Source organism: Mustela putorius, unplaced genomic scaffold (assembly GCF_011764305.1).
Source record: "Mustela putorius furo isolate JIRA1106 unplaced genomic scaffold, ASM1176430v1.1 tig00003869_pilon_pilon_pilon, whole genome shotgun sequence".
Taxonomy (NCBI): Eukaryota; Metazoa; Chordata; class Mammalia; order Carnivora; family Mustelidae; genus Mustela; species Mustela putorius.
In genome coordinates, this window is record NW_025422021.1 from 6,339,163 (window position 1) to 6,358,599 (window position 19,437).

Consider the following 19,437-nt stretch of genomic DNA (forward strand, 5'->3'; position numbering starts at 1 on the left):
GTTAATTCCCTTCTCTGTTTCTCAAGAAAAAGACAAACTGTCTCAGTATGGTCGGCAAGATCTGGTATCTAGTTTCATACTGTAACACTCTCTGTGATTCTCTGTGCTAGCAGCATTGGGCTTTCAGTCTCTCAGGCTTGCAGTGTTCTTCCCTGACGAAAGGTCTTTAGACATGATGTTCTCTGTTTCCTTTTCTTCATTTTTTCAGTATCTCATCCTTCAGATCTCCAATCCAGTATGACTTCAAGGAATTTTTCCCTAATGTTTCTGACCAGTTTAATGAATGACCCTCTTATAAGCTCTCATAGCACATATGTCTTGCAATTTTCACTTATTCCTTTAAATAAGTGTGGTTTACTTATTTGTTGAATTAGACCTTTTAACATTCCTTTAACTAGAGTAGTTTGTTTCCTTTCTCATCTTCTCTGGTGTTTTCCTTTTTTAAAAATATTTTATTTATTATTTAACAGACAGAGACACAGCAAGAGTGGGAATACAAGCAGGCGGAATGGGAGAGGGAGAAGCAGGCTTCCCGCTGAGCAGGGAGCCTGATGCAGGGCTAGATCCTGGGACCCTGGGACCACGACCTGAATCCAAGGCAGACGCAGAAGTATAGTGTTACGACTAACGACTGAGCCACTGGGTGACCCTTCTGGTGTTTTCCTGATTTCACTTTCTTAGAATCTATCCCAGGACAGTTTTAGGATTAGTAGGGAATAATTCTTTAATATCTGGACTCAGCTGAAGCACCACCTTCATTGGTTTTCCATATCCTCTCTTGCTGCTGCTGCTTTCTCATTTTTCACTCTCTTGAACATTTGCCTCTATCATAGTACTTATTTACCCTGTATTTTTTGGTTTGTTTTCTTGAAGGTTTCTCTCGCTAGTGTTAGCTGCTTTAGGACAGCTCTGTTATTTATCTCTGTATCCTTACACTTAACACAGGATTTTGTCCTCAATATTTGGTCTTCCCTCACTGCCTGACAAAGTGTTTAATATAAAGGAGGCAGACATATAGTGTGAAATATATAGAATATATATATTTCTATAGAATAGAAATATATACATATTTCTATTCAATTTCCCCATCTGAAAAATGATACCTAAAAAGTTGTTTGATTTAAAGTGCTACTGATTCAATACATCTCACCCTCCCCTTCTCAGGCCTACTCTCTCCTCTTCTGGAGCAATTAACTAGGAATTTTGTCTCAGGATTAGGTTTTTGGGATATCTGGCACCTGGCTAGTTCTTCTTTGTTTCCCCCACCCTGTTTCTTTCCCCCTTTACAACAGACCATGATGGCTCAGTTAAAACTAGAGAACAAATCACTAACAAGTAGAAAATATTTCTTCCCTGTTCTCTTAGAAAAGGATACTCCTGAGGTGAGGAGATATATTTGCATTAACTGCACAGGCCTTTTAAAAATATGCTTTGAAATAGCAAAGGATGAAAAATGAATGGTTAAATTTTCATATTGAAATAGATGAAATGTTTTCCTATTTTCTTCTAGATTTGTAAAATACCTGACTCAGAGTGCACAAGAAGTAAACTTTGGCCCACCCTCTTCCCTTCATCCTTTCAAGCTTACAAAGCTGTAACTAAAGATTTAACAGTGAGGATAAACAACTCCACAGTGAATTATCTGGTAGCTCCCAGTATATTATTCTTACCAATCAGATCCTATGCTCAATTTCTTAAATCTTTAAAAAAAAAAAAAGGGGGTGCACGGGTGGCTCAGTGGGTTAAAGCCTCTGCCTTCGCCTGGGGTCATGATTTCAGGGTCCTGGGATGGAGCCCCACATGGGGCTCTCTGCTCGGCAGGGGGCCTGCCCCCCCTCCCCCCTGAGCCACCCAGGCGCCCCTCAAGAATTTTCTTGACCATTTGCTCCTAACCCCAATATTTCCACATCACCCACCATATTTAATTCCATCTTCAAATCTTCTATTCCACTTCCTAAATTGTTCCCCCGCCTCTCTGCCTACTTGTGATCTGTGTCTGTCAAATAAATAGGTAAAATCTTAAAAAAAAAAAAAATCCTATGCTCAATTTCTTACTTCACCTTACCTGGTTGCTTTGCCAAAGTTTACATGTAGCACATGAAAACAATGCCACTCTTCAAAAACTATGGAAAATTTAAAAACATGTGGGTAAATAAACAAAATAGAAAAACCCCATGAAAAATGTTGACACAAAGGGTTAAAACATGTCCCAGAGGTAAACCATGACCAAAGCTTTTGCTTGCTTTTCAACCCTTCTTCACTGTTTACCTTGTGTGGTTCAAGATCTTTTGTTATTTAGACTTTTCACTTCCAGGTGACTAGGAAATCGAACGCTCTCTAGCCAATGTTTCAAATCTGGAGTGAATGCAGCCTGGGTGGTTTATTCGTGGGCCCACGTATCACGACCTCTTGAGTTCAGAGTTTTAAGATAGAAAACTCGGCTTATGTTATCTAAGGGTTTGATATCATCACCATCTGGCATTTGAAGCTTACCACACACGGGTGAGGTAAGCGTCCTGTCATCAAATGACCCTTTTTGACGTCCACGAGTGATGAAAGCCTCAAGCATTTCTGGAGTCTAGGCTGAATTTTCTCCATCGTTTTGTTTGGGAACTGGCCTCTTCTAAGCTGTGTGGTTTTATCAACTTGCTCTGCGGCCGGCTGCATGACCGCGGATCGTGAGATCCTTTAAGGAGGAGTCCTTGCCAGACGCACCCATCTCCACCCTCAACCCCACTCGTCTCTCTCCCCGAGGTCTAGGACCACCAGGATCAGTTTCGGGGTTTTCTTTCTCCAGTGAGAGCTGGGAGAACAGGCTTGCAAAGAATAAGAGGAGGCAGAGGAAAAGAAGTAACAGTTGCGGTAAGACTCATAATAAATGGCAGTATACACCCCCGAGACGCCACGATGAGCACCCTACTTAGCCGCGGAAGCCAGAGGGACAAGCGCCCTCCGGCCAACCGCCCGACTGGCCCGCCCCAACTGCCCGCCCCGGTCACCGTCACGTGACCGGGGCGCGGCGCGCGCCGGCCGTGGCGCCGATTGGCCCGCGGCGGGAGCGCGGGGTTTGATGGGAAGGAGTTGGCCGGGCCCATCGCTCTGTCGGTGGCGGCTGCTGCCTGCTTTGGAGGCAGGCTGCGCGGTGGCCGCCGAAGCTGGCAGACGTGGACGCAAGCGCCGGGCTTTGCCCGCTTCTTGCAGGTAAAACGTTCAAAATGAGGGCAGTTGGGAGGGCTTGGCAGGGGGGAAGCGCGCTGGGCTCTTCTCGGGGAGATAGCTCCGGTGTCCCCTGCTTGCCTCTCCCGGGCGCCCCCGCCCCATTCCGAGTGGCCTGAGAGCTCTGCGGCGGCTGCTAGTGCGACTCCCGCCGGGCTGCGCGCTGACCAACGTCGCCTCCTGCTCCCCTTGATTTCCCAGCAAAGTGCCAGGGGTGACTCTGGAGTAATAGAGAACCCGTTTGGCCACCACCCGCCCCCACCTCCCGCAACGGGAAGGTAGTTTCCCAGCCTTGTTGTCAGAGAGACCGCGGGGTGAATAGGTTGAGCTGAGCATCGGCTCTTTGGCCCACCTATGTCGAGACGAAGGGTCAGAAGGTTCAACGCTAAGCTGTCGCTTGGAGTATTTTGTCCATCTCTTTTTGTCTGAGTTGTGCGGAGGCGCCACGAATTGGACGGGTCGGGAGAGACGGAAAACTGTCAGTGTCATGCTGCTCGGCCCAGGCATGTGGGCGTGGACTACGTGGTGCTTAGAGAAGCCTGTCTGCGGCCGTTGTCCTTATTTGAGGGAAGGTGGGCGGTGTAAGGGGTGGAGGAAAGGGCGAGGTTGCGTAGGTGTCACAGGCACGTCCCAGGAGAAGAGCAGATCTGAACGACATCAGTCGTTGAATTGATGGCTGGCTCGGTTGGTGGAGTATGGGACTCTTAATGGGGGTGGGGGGGTGGGGGTTGTGAGTTCGGGCCGCATTGGATGTAGAGATTACTTAAAAATAAAAATCTTTAAAGAATAGTTTAATTCTTTAATATTGTGTATGACGATTGAGAGAGTTGGTATTAGTGAACTCTGTTTTGCTGATGGTGCCCTCATGGTAGTAAAACCCGTGACTCACGGAGTTTTCCATGTTCCGCTTTTCCCAGTTGGCGTCTGGTTTATGTCAATTGTTTTCTCCTATCTCTTTGGCCTGGGTGTCACCATGAATATAACTGACCCTGTTCAACAGCAGTGTGTGTGCATGTGAGTAAGCTTGGCTTCAGGCATGTGTTCAAACTGGCAGGGAATGGCAGGGAGCGATAATCTCTTGTTCTCAGCAGCCCCCATAGTTCCATTTCAGGAGGAAGTTGATTTTGAACACGTTTTTAAAAACAAGAGTGCATTTAAAATTAGAATGTTAAGTTTCTCTGTCACCTGTTAAGATTAGCTCACCGCTCTTAAAAAATTTACGGTGTTTATATATTTTTAACTTGATAGAGAATCTAAGAAGTTATATGGCATGATTTAATATCCAGATCTTTCTACTTAAATAGGCATTTTTGGTAGTGTTTAGTTCAGAATGGACATCAACTTACCATGAAGACCATGGTAAATCAGCGTATAATAAAAGTGCTTTTAGAGGTGTACTTCTTTTCAGTAATTTTATTTTTGATCAATAAATATGGTGATTTAGGATATTTCAGGAATGCTTTTTCAGTTAGAATAATTGAAAGAGTTCTAGAACAAATCACTTTTAATCTTGAATAGTACAATAGAGAGGCACTGTTGATGGTGACTGAGTACTTTGCACTTAGGTTTGGAACTTGATAAACATAAAAGTTAACTTTCTTTGCTGTTTTAATGGAAGAATATGCAGAGTATATATATTTTTTATATACTAGAGCACATGAATACAATTTCCGTTAAAATATAAACTGTAATTTATTTTTCCAATTTTAAAATTATGAGAATAGGTACCTTTTTTTTTTTTTTAAAGATTTTATTTATTTATTTGACAGAGAGAAATCACAAGTAGGCAGAGAGGCAGGCAGAGAGAGAGAGAGGAGGAAGCAGGCTCCCTGCTGAGCAGAGAGCCCGATGCGGGACTCGATCCCAGGACCCCGAGATCATGACCTGAGCCGAAGGCAGCGGCTTAACCACTGAGCCACCCAGGCGCCCCCTTTTTTTTTTTTTTTAAGATTTTATTTATTTGACAGAGAGAGGGAACGCAGGCAAGGGGAGTGAGAGAGGGAGAAGCAGGCTTCTGGCTGAGCAGGGAGCCAGACCTGGGGCTGGATCCCAGGCCTCTGGGATCATGACCTGAGCTGAAGGCAGACACTTAGACTGAGCCACCCAGGTGTCCCCCAAATAGGTACTTTATAAGAAGATAGAAAGGTTCTGTGTGAGGAGTATTGTCTGTACTACATGTGCTTCCTGATAAATAATGATAATAATGGCTAAGATTTATTATGTGCTCACTACTTGTTGGACACTGTGCCAAGTGATATTTAATTTCATTTTATTCACACAACAGTTCTGTGAAGTGTAGATATTTTCGCCACTATGTAAATGTAGAAACTGAGGTTAGAGAGTTTAATTTACCTCAGATCACATTGTTAGTGTGCATCTGAGCCATATTTTGATTCAGACCTTTTTTACTCCATTATTTTATTTCTTATAAAGACTTTTTATTTTAGAGAGAGAGTGGGGTGTGGCGGGGGAGTTGAGGAGCAGAGGGAGAGAGAATCTTAAGCAGACTCTGCACCTTTCACAGAGCCCCATGACCTTGAGATCACAACCCCAGCCAAACCAAGAGTCAGACGCTCAACCAACTGTGCTATCCAGGTTCCCCTCCATTATTTTAATAAGATTTGAAGTGAGCTGAAAATTTGAGAACAACATGACCCAAGGTTTTAAATTCTGATGCCCAAACCTGAGTGTGAATATCAGTTAGTAGGACACATTGAAATAATATAGTGGGTATTATTATTTATTGAAAAACACATTGGATGTATCCAGCTTTTAAGGTCATGTCAGATGCCATTGTGATATCAGAGTGAAAAGAGACTACATATTCATGGAAGAGTTCTTGGGGATAAGCCATTTGAGACTGAGCAATCTGTCCACTCAAGGGCAAACATTGATTTATGCTTCAGAAAGAAATGCTAGTTATTTGCTTCTCATATATCTTGCGTGTGTTGGAAGAGATGGACTAGGAAAAGGCAATGACCACAGCAGTAAAAACAATTTGTTTTGAGAAATTAGTTATATGTTGGGCACTGTTGTAAATACTTTCAAATGCATTATGTCATCATTTCAGCCTTTCAGAATTTAAGAGTGTCCTTAACTATCCCTCTTTTCCTGAGATACTGAGTAACTGAGAGGTTAAGTAACTTATTTGCCCAAGGTTTCATAGTAAGTAATGGGCCATCTAAGATGTTCGTGTGGCAAGGAGGGAAAAAGTGTTTGAAAATAGAAGAGGTATGAAATTAAAGCTATATAGAAAGACTGAGTGTTATGTTTCATATCTGTTGGAAAGTACTACCATTACATGAGTATTCTAGCAAATCAGCTTCTTTAATAAATACAGGAATTTGGAATTTTAGGAAAATTGCTGGAACAGTGAGGGTTAACTCATTCTTTGATTATGATCCTGAAAGCATGGATAGGCATTTAATGACTATTTACCCTAATGTTGTTTTAGAGGACAAATCTTAAAGCATAATACTCTGCTTCAGGGATCTTAAAGACTAAGCCATAGTTTGAGTCATTAACTTCAAAACAATTCTCCAAGCAAATAATTGATGTCAAGGTTGGTATTAATTGCAATATTATGCAATATTTCATATTACACTTAAAAAGTGATGTGCAGTAAACAAGTAAAGGCAGTACTTGCAGACTTTCAATACCAATTCTGCCCCTTGCAGGTGCTAGCTGCCAAAATGATTTGGCAAATCATTTAGCTTCTCTTCCATGCAGATTTAAGCATTCAGATTTAATCAAATGAGGAGTTGGGCCACATGATACACTGTACCAACACTGTCTCTTGTGTTTATAACTTACTTTCCACTTCAGTAGCTCTGTTTACCAGCGATTTGAGAATGTCAGAGGTGCTTTCATGTATTTGATATATAAATATTCCAATCTAATTTATACAAAGCAAACTTTAATTTTGATTTTATGTTATTGAGAATAACTGTTTGCTTCATAAAAAGCCACAACTAAAACCCTGTGTCTGGCTATGCTACTTAGTATTTTTGGAAGCAAATTTCTTCATTTCCCTAGCCTCAGTTTCTGACATTTATAAAATGGGATGATAATGGTATCTAAATAATAAAATTCATGTAAAGCATTTGTTTTAGGGCATACCAGAGATAAAGTATTTATCAAATATTTAACTGGTATCTTTACTGTTGTCATTACTTTTTTTAAATGTTGTTTTAAAAAATTATTTATTTATTTATTTTTTAGTGAACTATACCCCCAACATGGGGCTTGAACCCATGACCCCAAGATCAAGAGTTCCATGCTCTATCGACTAAACCAGCCAGGCACCCCTGTTATTACCTTTAAATATTAAAAATTCCAATTTTTAATATGTATACACTTAACTCGGAGGCATATAACTGTTACAAACCAAAATGTGTAGGTCAGTTATGTATAAAACACTGTGCTAGTTACCATACAATTAGTTCCCAAACACTGTATACTTTTAAAGTACCAAGTTCAATGGTTCATATAAATCGCCTCCAAACCAGTTACCTTTCTTGGTGAGTATTTTTAGCATCTTAAGAAGGTTTTAAGATCTATTTAATGTTTCAACTGAGAGATTTATACTTCTATTCATTAAAGTTTCTGGATTTCCTACCACTGCATTTTAGAAATTTGAATACTGAGTTAATATTGAAGGATTAATAGTTCTTAGGTTGCAATTTAAATGTGACTTGTAACATTCGTTTATAAACACCAAAACTTTTTAGGACAGTTCATAGCTATTTCTGGTCCTAGAAATCACTTTGTAAAGTGGAAGTATTTGTAATTAGGATCTTTGTTATTTCTCTAAACAAGAAAGTCCAAGATTGGTATGCCTTATGCTAATTCTAATCTGTAAAGAGTGTTGTGGAGTGAATGTATTTCCTTAGTACTGGCGTCATTTTTTATTACATTAATGGTCTTAAAAAACCTGAGAATTATGGCGTAACTTCTTTTGTGTGTGGAATAAAGTAGTTTTATATACTGAGAGTATCTAACTATTTCTGGTAAAAATATGTAAATTTGAAAGTGTACTTTCACTATTTCTATATAAAAGAATAAAAAAGATCCATAATTTTGGGCTGCTAAGTTGATTTAGAATCTAAGATGGCTGATACATTTTCATCCACATGGTAATATTGTAATACATTTCAGAGTCATAGAAAAATGATTATAAGAAGGACATAGATACACAGCTAGCTCACATGAAGGTCAACTGGCTTTAGAGACTTAAACACAATTTTTTTTTTTAAGATTTTATTTATTTATTTGACACAGAGAGAGAGTACAAGTAGGGGGAGTGGCAGGGAGAGGGAGAAGCAGGGTTCCACAGAGCAGGAAGCCCAACGTGGGCCTCAATCCCAGGACTCTGGGATTATGACCTGAGCTGAAGGCAGACACCTAACCAACTGAACCACTCAGCTGCCCCAACTTAGACACAATTTCAAAGAGAAATGTTTGAGTATTGGATCAGTAGTGAACAGACTGGAAGTCTGAAGATAGGGTAGTTTGTGTGGTTTTTGTTTGTCTCTCTCTCTCTTTTTTTTAATTAGAGAGAGAATGACAGAGGGAGAGGAAGAGACAGAATCCCAGGCAGGCTCCATAACCAGCACAGAGCCCAACTCAGAGCTCCCATCTCACACCCTGAGATCATGCCCCGGCTGAAACTGAGCCCCCCAGGTGTCCCTGAAGATAGTAGCTTTGAATCCTGTTACTTCTGAGCCAATCGCTGAATGTCTTTTCCCTTAATTTTCTTATCTGTAAAATGGTAATAATGAAGGCTATCCTGTGAGAAGTGCTGGTATATTAAGTCTAATTTACAGAAAAGAAAATTAAAGCTCAAAAGCATTAAATGATTTGCTCAAGCTCACTAGTAGTCTTGTAACCTTTATTTTCTTAGTCAGAATCCATGGGCTTTCTGTTATTACTTGTAAAATAACGTTATTCTAAACATTGTAAGATACCCCTAATTCTGAATAATTAGTTTAGTTGGGAGACAGCTGAATGATGGAAACGTTGTATCTAAGAATGTAGAATGAAAGTAGTATGGTAAAACTTTTCTTACAACATTAGGGGACCTATTTTATTTATTTTTCCCACTCACGAGGGGACTTACTTTAAAGAACAGCAAGTTGCAAAGTGGTATGAATATACACTCCTAAAATGCCTTGCCTTTTTAAAAGCCTTTTCAGCTATATTTTCACTTTTAAATGTGTCCTGGCATGGAAGAAGGGATTTCTTGAAGGGTAGATTTTATCCCAAGACTATCTGAACTAAACTTCCACATAAACGGAGTTCAAAGAAATTAATATTGTATAGTATTTTAGGCAGTATTGCAACATCTAAATTTTAGAGTGGGTATAGTGTGTGTTTAACTTAAATTTTTTAAATACTTGCTTTATTTCTAGTTGTGAATTCCTTTGGACAATTGCTGATATTTATCACTGTGCTCATCTTCTACACATAAAAGATGGGTGGATTATTTTCTCGATGGAGGGTAAGTTTTCTTTACATCCAATTCTTAGTCTAATATAAAGTGTCATATAAACCTACTTGTAAAGTCTCCTTTGTGCTATAGCCTTGAGTAGAGCTTGATATTACCCCTAATTCTATTTAATTTTCTTCTCTGATGAATTAGTTGTATATTTGGACTTTAATAGTTCTACTTGCTATATAGGTATCTTAATGACTGTTTAATATGATTATGTCACTTTGACTTGTGGATTATTTTAATTTATTTATGCATTCACATGCAAATGGTTGTCTTTTCTTGTTTTCTTATATTGCTTACATTTCAATCTTATTTGAAAAATAGTTGAAATTACTGTTATTGTTGAACTATTTGAAATTATAGTTGTATGCTGTGTAACACTTAATGTTTTTATGGGCTATATCTTTTATTATGTATTTGCTGAAGTCATACTAAGTATACTTTTAGGAATTAAAGCTTAAAGAAAATTTGAAATGCAGTTTGATTTTATTGGTTAAGGCTTTAGAGGAAGTATCTCCTATTTAGTGCTATAAAATATAAAATATATTAATAAATGTTCTTTCTAATATGAGAGAGGATAGTGTAGTCTCAGAGAAATTACTTTGCTTATTTTTAAGTCCTTTTTACCATAAGGAGTCTTGCAATACTTGGTAGACTAATTTTTGGACTGTTATGGAAATGCTTTGTTTTGGATTGATATTCTATTGACTCTCTGCTCCTCCCTTTAAAACTCTATTACAGTTCTGCTTGAGGAGCAAATTTGTTTACCTTCCCTTTGTCTTTGTTAGGTTGAACCATATGAAATCGCCAATATTCAACTGTTTTGACTTACATAAAAAGCAATTTCATATGGTTCAACCTAATGTTAAAAACTCTTATGGGAACTATAATGAATTGATATATCCACTGCCCTCTTATGTTATTGAGTATATAATTGGTATTGTATGAGACATTTTGCATGAGATAATTTGGCTGGTTTTTATTGTGGGTGCATAAAAAATATTTTTAACAAACTGTGCTATAATGAAGTATTCTTAGATGTCTTTTACAAATCTGATCTTCAGAAAAATACTTTAGGAATTCAGAATGAAGGTAACCTGTTAATTTTGACTTTCAGAATCCTAAGTGAACTTTTAGCAATAGTAGATCAGACCATCTTTAGTCTTGAGCTTTTAAATATATGATTTCTTTTGAATAATCATATCTAAGAATAAATTTTTCTTGTAGGAAAACTTTCTCTATAAAAGCATGTTCTATTGGGATTAGGAATGGTAGAAATTAAAAAAAAAATAAGAATGGTAGAAATTGAGCTGTTGGAGTTGAAAGCACCTTTAGGACTAAAAACCCAAGTAGGAAAATGCTTACTTCTGTAACCTTATGTAGTTCTGTTTATAATTATAATTTTATTTAAATCTAAATCTCATTAATAAACAAGAATACATATTACTTCAGATTTGAAAAAACTTATTTTTGAATTAAAATGTTCTTTTATGATTTTATAAGTCAAAGTGTTTCTAAGTTTGCAGTAACAAATTTTAATGTCTTATATCTGTTTTTATAACAGACAAAACCTTCAACTGTAGAAGTTCTGGAAAATATAGATAAGGTATGATTTTTGGCTCTGGGGTGTTTTAATTCATCTTGGGTATTGCATAAATATTATTTTAGTATAAGTATATTATTTTGGAGACTGGATCTGGCTTGGGAATTTAGAGATGATATAGAGTAAGCCTGAGAACTTTAATGTTATATTATCTAAAAAAAAAAAAATCAGAAATCTCTCAGGGACTTAAGAAGTCTGTATCACTAGAACCTGTTAGTATGAAATTAGATTAGATGTATAGAATGGTGTAAAACAATGTTGCAGATGGGATGAAGTAGATTATAAAATAGTCTGCAACAGTTTTATCAGTCCAAAAACTTCATAAACTTCATTATCAAAAGTGCCTATTGCTTAGGAATATCAAGAGTGGTGAATAGATTGAAAGAATCTAGTATGGGTCAGTGTTTTCATTTGTATTAACTCTTTCTTTTTGTAGCCAGATTTTTAAAATTAATTGATTAATTTCTAGCCATTTTTTTTAGACCTTATACAGCGAGAATTATTATTTAGTTTAAGAAGTACTATTTATTGGTGTCAATTCCATGCTTGATCTTTGCTAATTTGGTAGGTCAAAAATAGTATCTTAAGGGCGCCTGGGTGGCTCAGTGGTTAAGCCGCTGCCTTCGGCTCAGGTCATGATCTCAGGGTCCTGGGATCGAGTCCCGCATCGGGCTCTCTGCTCAGCAGGGAGCCTGCTTCCTCCTCTCTATCTCTCTCTGCCTGCCTCTCTGCCTACTTGTGATTTCTCTCTGTCAAATAAATAAATAAAATCTTTAAAAAAAAAAAAATAGTATCTTAATTTTTTTTAAATTTATTTTTAAAGATTTTATTTATTTGTCAAAGAGAGAGAAAATGAGCGAGTGAGCATAAGCAGGGTGGGTGGCAGCCTCCCTGCTGAACAATGATTCTGACATGGGGCTCGATCCCAGGACCCTAGGATTATGACCTGAGCTGAAGGCAGATGCTAACCTACTGAGCCACTCAGGCATCCCTTAATTTTGCATTTGAAATAGTGATTTGTTGGGGCGCCTGAGTGGCTCAGTCCTTAAGCATCTGCCTTCGGCTCAGGTCATGGTCCCAGGGATTGAGCCCCACATCAGGCTCCCTGCTTGGTGGGAAGCCTGCTTCTCCCTCCCCAACTCCCTCTGCTGTGTTCTCTCTCTCTCTGCCAAATAAATAAATAAAATCTTTAAAAAATAAAATAAAATAAAATAGTGACTTGTCAGAGTAAGCATTTTCATATGTTTTTAACTTTATTTCTAATTTTCTTTTTCATATTATGTTCTTTTTAAAAATATTAAGATATATTTCATTGACTTTTCAGAGTTCTTCATATATAATTGATCATTTAAAAATTTTTTGTTACTATTTTGATTTCTTTATGAAATTTGAGATTCAATTCAATAATATAGAACAATTTCTCTTAACAGGAAATTCAAGCATTGGAAGAATTTAGGGAAAAAAATCAGAGATTACAGAAATTATGGGTTGGAAGATTAATTCTCTACTCTTCAATTCTTTATCTGTTTACATGTTTAATTGTATATTTGTGGTATCTTCCTGATGAATTTACAGCAAGACTTGCCATGACACTTCCATTTTTTGCTTTTCCATTGATGTAAGTAAATTGTTCTTTCAGTTGACTTTCCTCTTTTTGACCGGTTAAAATGTATTCAGTATCTCTTTATTGTGAAATAGTAATGTTTCAGATTGAGTAAATTTGCTTTTTTTCCTTTTGCAAAGCATTTCTTTAAAAAAGTAAACCAACTTTGTGAGTTAAACTTTAATTTACAATTCAGCATACCTGAGGAATATGACTCAGTGACGTTAGTAATAATGGCTCTATATGGGAATCTTTTGTAATTCTCTAATAGATGGCCCGCCCCCTCCCCCGGCCAGGGATATAGGGCAAGGAGTGGGCATTTCAGATTGTGGGTAGTTGTAAGTGAGAGAAGGTTTGTAAAACAAAACAAACAAACAAAAAACTGCCCCAGTGATTCTGAATATATTCCAATCATCCATTCTCTTTTCCTCTCTTTTCAGTCACTGCTATAAAGCAACTGACCCTTATAGCAATATTTTATAATATAGCATTTTACCGAAGGTGTGTCATGTTTGAGACTGTGGAGAGACAGATGAATAAGAAATTGGTTCATTCACTCTAAACATTTATAAGTAGCAGTTTTGTAGGTGTGGGAATATAATGGTTTATGGTATACAAAGATACAAAATCTCTGAATGTAGATCTTAGGCAGCATACATTAAGTAATAAGTATGATGCATATTATGAAAGAGAAGTGTCACATGCTATGGGAACATTTAACAGAGGCTCTAACACTATCTGTGGTGGAGGTGGGGGTCAGGGAAGTTTTTGTATTAATTTTCTATTGTTCCCACAAGTTTAGCAGCTTAGAGCACACCCATCTGTTGTATCACAGCTTGTGTAGATCAGAAGTCCAGGTGGCTTGACTAGGGTCTCTGCTAAAAGTCCTGCAGGCCTAAATCAAGGTACTCAGTCAGTTGGACTGGGATCTTACGTGGAATCTTTTAGGGGGAGAATCTTCCAGGTTTAGTCAGGTTGCTTGCTGACTTGTGCCGCATCTCTCTGACTTCCAATTCTGCCCTCAGCCCAGAGAAAGCTCTGTTTCAGGGTTTAACTGATTATATTAGACCCATCAGGATAATCCAGGATAATCTCTCTTGCTTAGAATCAGCTGAGTAATACTTAATTATATTTGGGAAGTCCTTTCACAGCAATACCTAGATTACTGTTTGATTGTATAACAGAGGATGGAAATCTTGGGGAGGAAGAGAGATAGCTTTAGATTTATGCCTACCATAGCCTCCCTGAGGAAATGGCCTTTGAGTTTGAGACCCAAATCATATGTGCTGCAAGGGTGGTGTGACTTGGTGGCTAATCCTTTAGGTGGAAGGAACAGCATATATGAAAGCCATGAGGGGAATAGAGAATGGTAGGTTTAAAGAATTGAAAGAAGGCCAAAGACTGGTTTATAGGGAAAGTCTGGGTGGTTAGGCAACGAGTATTTCTTGTGGGCCTTATAATGCATGGTAAGGATTTTAAGACTTAATCTAAGAGTAATGGGAAGCCATTGAAGTTTTTTTTTTTTTTAGGATTTTATTTATTTGTCACAGAGAGAGAGGGAAAGAGAGCGAGCACAGGCAGACAGAATGGCAGGCAGAGGCAGAGGGAGAAGCAGGCTCCCTGCCCAGTGAGGAGCCCGATGTGGGATTCCATCCCAGGATGCTGGGATCATACCTGAGCTGAAGGCAGCTGCTCAACCAACTGAGCCACCCAGGCGTCCTAACCATTGAAGTTTTTAATGAAGGAATATAATGTGATCATACTGTTATTTTGAAAATATTGAGGCTACACCATGGAGAATAAATTAGAGGGGAATAAGAATGGTTCTAAAGCAGCAAGTTTGGTTATTACAGTTGTCTGGGGAAAAATGAGTGACAGTGATTTGCTATTGAGTGGAAGCAGGAGAGTGGAAGAGAAGCAGATGGGCTGAATGAGACTTGAATGAGTATTGAAGTCTTAGGAGGTACAATTGAGATAGTATGGAGAGGTTCTTGGTGATTCAGTGGGTGTGAGGTGAGGGGGAATAATTGCATCAAGGATAGAATTTAAATGTATGGCTTGGGAAATTTGTTTGATGGTAGTGTCATTTGTCTAAATAGGGAATACCATCTAAATAGGGACTCCTATGATGAAGAACAGGTTTGCTCACTGAGACTAAAATACCTGTTTCTATTTAGACAAGTAGAATGATTAAGTATGAGTATGAAGCTCAGGAGATAAATTTGAATGGGAGATATTAATTTAGGATTTGGCAGCTTATTGTTAAACAGAGCTACCATCTGTTCATTTGGTAAATATTGGGCACCTGCAGTGTGTTCAGTCTTGGGCTAGACCTTCGTGATTGAGAAATTAGTGACAAGATCTCTGCCTTCATGGAGCTTACATTCTGTGGGGGACTGAACAGATAAAAAATGAGAGACAAGTAAACAAAGAAGTGCAGTGAAGAAAATAAACAGGGTGATATAGAGAGGAACAGACCCTCTTTTGAGAAGGTGGTATTTGAGTTGAGAACTAATGTATGAGAAAGAACCAGCTTGGAAAGAGTTGGAATTTATGGAAGATTGATTATATATACAGTATATAATAGCATATGAATCCATAGAGAGATGTAAGAACAGATTATCCTCAAAGTATTAATGGAAATTCTCTTTGGGTAGTCATTCTTAGTAGTTGTTTAGTAGTTGTTTCTTTCCATATGGTTTTTTGGTATTGTTTGAATTTTTTACATCAATATGTTCTTCAAATCCTAAAAACAAAAACTAAAACAAAAATCCAAGAGTTGAGGGAAGGTCTTTATAGGAAGAGAAAACGAAAATACAAAGGCTCTGCATGAGGTAGGAGAGAGCATGACTAATCTGAGAGTCAGAAAGATCAGTGTATATGGAATGTGTGATGGAGAGAGAGTGAAAGGAGGTGTGCTCGCAGAATCAGAGTATCTGGATCATGGGAGAGTCATGGCCTAGGAGTTTGTATTTCATTTTGGGTGAAATGGGAAGCTTGTAATGGTTTTGGTGGAAGAATGGCATGATGAGATTTAAGTTAAGAGGATCATGTGTGCTGCCTGTGGAGACCGAGTAGAGGAGGACAGGGGCAGAAACAGGGAGATCAGCTAGGAGGCTGCTACAGGAGTTTAAAGGTAAAGATGGATTTAACATCCCAGTAGCAGTGGAGGTGAAAGAGATGCCAGTATTTCAGAAATACAAGTGAGACAACTTGGTATGAGGAAATGGAAGGTAAGGGAAAAGAAGGAATTGGGTGATATTCAGGTTTTTTTGATTTGATATTTGGCAGGTGTCTGATCTTTCTTAGGGACTGCTGTAGTAAAAAAATTTTTCATTTGTTTAATCTTTAGTACAGGGCATATTTTCAAATTGGAACTGGAGATCACAAAATTTTAGCTTTGTATATAGATAAAAGAGCCAAAAATTGAGTGCATGCATATTACCAAATAAAATCTCTGCCGTTTGCTTTCTCTTTTGGAGTTTTTTGGAATGCACCTTATCCCAGGTGTAACAGTAGATTTTATAATGCTGAGCTCCTTTTCCTTGTTCATTTCTAGTGTTTTATAAAAAGAGGGGAGAAAAATTTAGAAAGGGAATAAATGTGATATTTACTTGACTGAAGCATCCTTAAAAACTTAGAAAAAACCTCAGCTGACCTCCATTTCCATATCAAAATTGACTTTTTAAAAAATATTTTATTTATTTGATAGACAGAGATTGTAAGTCGTCAGAGAGGCAGGCAGAGAGAGAGGAGGAAGCAGGTTCCCTGCTGAGCAGAGAGCTTGATGTGGGGCTCCATCCCAGGACCGGGAGACCATAACCTGAGCTGAAGGCAGAGGCTTTAACCCACTGAGTCACCCAGGTGACCCCAAAATTGATTTTTTGATTATGAAATATTTTTATCTAGTTGCAAAAGAATGTCTTACAGGGAACTTTACTGTGCTAATTCTAATGGCTTTTCACAAACTGATCTACTGGATCTGGTATGCTGCAGAAGACTTTTGGGCAAGTAAATCATATACTAATTGTTTTTAAAAGTAGAAAAACACAATTTCTTTCTTTCTTTCTTTTTTTTTAAGGTAAGACATTGTTCTTTATTTTTTCTTTCTTTGCAAATATACATATATCAACATTCCCTTAGTAAAGGGAGTTTTTGGACCTAGAGTCCTTCCTACAAATAGCAAATATTTATATACACATACATACACATCAATTTCTTTAAAAATGTTTATTATTTCTTCAGGGGTACCTGGGTGGCTCAGTGGGTTAAGCCTCTCTGCCTTCGGCTCAGGTCATGATCTCGGGGTCCTGGGATCGAGCCCCGCATTGGGCTCTCTGCTCAGTGGGGAGCCTGCTTCCCTTCCTTTCCCTCTGCCTGCCTCTCCGCCTACTTGTGATTTCTCTCTGTCAAGTAAATAAATAAAAATCTTTAAAAAAATGTTTATTATTTCTTCAGTTGGATCTTTCTCCTATTTTGAGTATGAGGCTCTATTAGCCTTACTGTGTCCTCCCTGTTCTGCATCGCCTGCATCTAGTATTTCTTGATTTGTTAAGCTTCAGAGCCATTTCTCACTTTGTCTCATTCACATTTGTGACCTGGTTCTCAACTGCTGCAGCTTCTGTTTCACTGAGCTCTTCACTTTTGGAAGCACAGGCCAGTCCTCAAAGAATAGAATTGTCCTCCTGATTGATGACAATCAAAACAGCATGAAATAAAATACAACAATGAGAAAGTAGATGTTGTGGTATGTAGAAAGAAGACTTACCACAGGACATTTTCTTTTCTGTGATCTGTAGCCTTAGCTTATTCCTGGACTTTTTTCTTTGGAAACAAAAATTTTGTGGTCTAGACTAGGGTTTACTTAAAGAAATGGAAGCAGAAAGAGCAGTACAATGTAGTGTTTTACTTAACACTGTCAATGCTGATTAATAAAGCTTAGAAATCTACCTGATAACTGCAAAAAGTGACTGTTATTTCTGCATTCCAGATTTCCCAAATGCTTTTACTGGACAGAGAAGTCATAGATTCAGTACTGAGCGTATATTATGTAATCATAACTATCTTCAAGTTATCTTTTGTTATACAATATCAATATTCTGTATAAGGTACTTTGATTTTTACTATATCTTCTTTCCTTCATATGGAGGAACTTGGTATGATTCCAACCTATTATTTTTTTTTGCCTTTCAGATTCAATAATTAACTTACATCTCTGATCAACTATTTTAGTATATTTCAATATATTGAAATATATTTCAACTATTTCAATATATTTCAACTATTACTGAAATAAATTACAATCTAAACGCTGAACCTATTTCATAAGAGTCATTAAGGCTATGGTCCATGGTGAGGGAAGGTTTGGATCATAGTTTAAGTTTTGTATTTCTTGATTATGCTGGCAAGTATGCATTACTGTGGGAATTGGTTCATTTTCTAAGAGTGAACAGCCATTAAGCTTTGTCTCTTAACCTAACTCTACAGGCAGTCTTAGACTTTACTCCTGGATACTTTCTTCTTTTTTTTTTTTTCCCCAATTATAGCAGGTTTTTAAAAAATTTTATTTTTTATTTTTTATTTCTATTCAGTGTAACAGTATTCATTGTTTTTGCACCACACCCAGTGCTCCATGCGATACTTTATTCTTACAGATTGTAACTTCCTAGAAATTTCATTCTCTATAAGATCATTATAGAGGCTTATTGGCATAAAACATTGACCTTCCCAGAGCATTTAACCATATTTTCCTTCTGTTTTGTTTGTTTGTTTTTCTAAATTCCTCTTTAAATGGAGTTAGGGAAAGAAAAAGTTCAACAAAGAAACTGAGGAAGGTTGTCTTATCCCTGTTTTTTATGTTTTCTTTTTGTTTGTTTGTTTTCCTACTTGAATTGAAGGCCATTTGAGGATAGGGCTTTGATCTTACACAGCTTTCAATGTCTCCTTTCTGCCCCCCTCAGAACTAACTGGCAAAATATATTTTCTCAATCCATATAGAAGAGTTGACAGGTATAATTTGACAAACCTTTTGAGGAAAGTTAAACATTTCTTTCATGGCACTCTAATAAGAATACAAAGTATCTGTCATCAACCAAAGTTGGCTCTTAAAGGAGAAGGTATCTGTGAACATCTCTTTGTTATTTACTCAAAGAGAATATTTACTAAGAGGTTTTGGTAGGTAAGAAATCATTTTGCAAGCCATCACTTTTGCAATGTTGATAGATATTTGAATATTGATGGTTATTCACTTAATAGAATTCTATACTGAAAGAATTATGTACTGAGATATAATTAAGAGACAGATCCTATTCTTAGATGGGAAGATTTAGTATTATTTTGAGATCAGTTCTCCCTAGATTAATCTAAAAGTGTGTGTTCACATTAAAAATACCAACAGTACTTCAAAAATCTGGGCACACTTTTTCCATACTTTTTAAAAAAGATTTACTTAATATTTGAGAGAGAAGGGGGGAGGGGCAGAGGGAGATGGGAGAGAGAGAGAATCTCAAGCAGACTCCCTGC

The 19,437-nt window shown here is 37.7% G+C and overlaps 1 protein-coding gene across 5 annotated transcripts in view; it reads left to right on the forward strand.

Annotated features, from left to right (window-relative positions):
- The first annotated feature begins 2,582 nt into the window (after positions 1-2,582).
- Positions 2,583-19,437, forward strand: part of LNPK (lunapark, ER junction formation factor) — an 88,226-nt gene continuing 71,371 nt past the window's right edge. Inside the window, exons 1-4 of one of the 5 annotated variants that reach the window (XM_004774392.3) lie at positions 2,583-2,862; positions 9,627-9,715; positions 11,274-11,315; positions 12,743-12,930. In XM_004774392.3, coding sequence (XP_004774449.1) covers positions 9,689-9,715; positions 11,274-11,315; positions 12,743-12,930 — 257 coding nt within the window. In that variant the 5' untranslated portion in view covers positions 2,583-2,862; positions 9,627-9,688. Of the gene's footprint in view, positions 2,863-3,042; positions 3,202-9,626; positions 9,719-11,271; positions 11,316-12,742; positions 12,931-19,437 lie in introns of those variants that run through there. The other 4 variants (XM_013046825.2, XM_045066654.1, XM_004774391.3 and 1 more) reach the window with 4 other exon arrangements.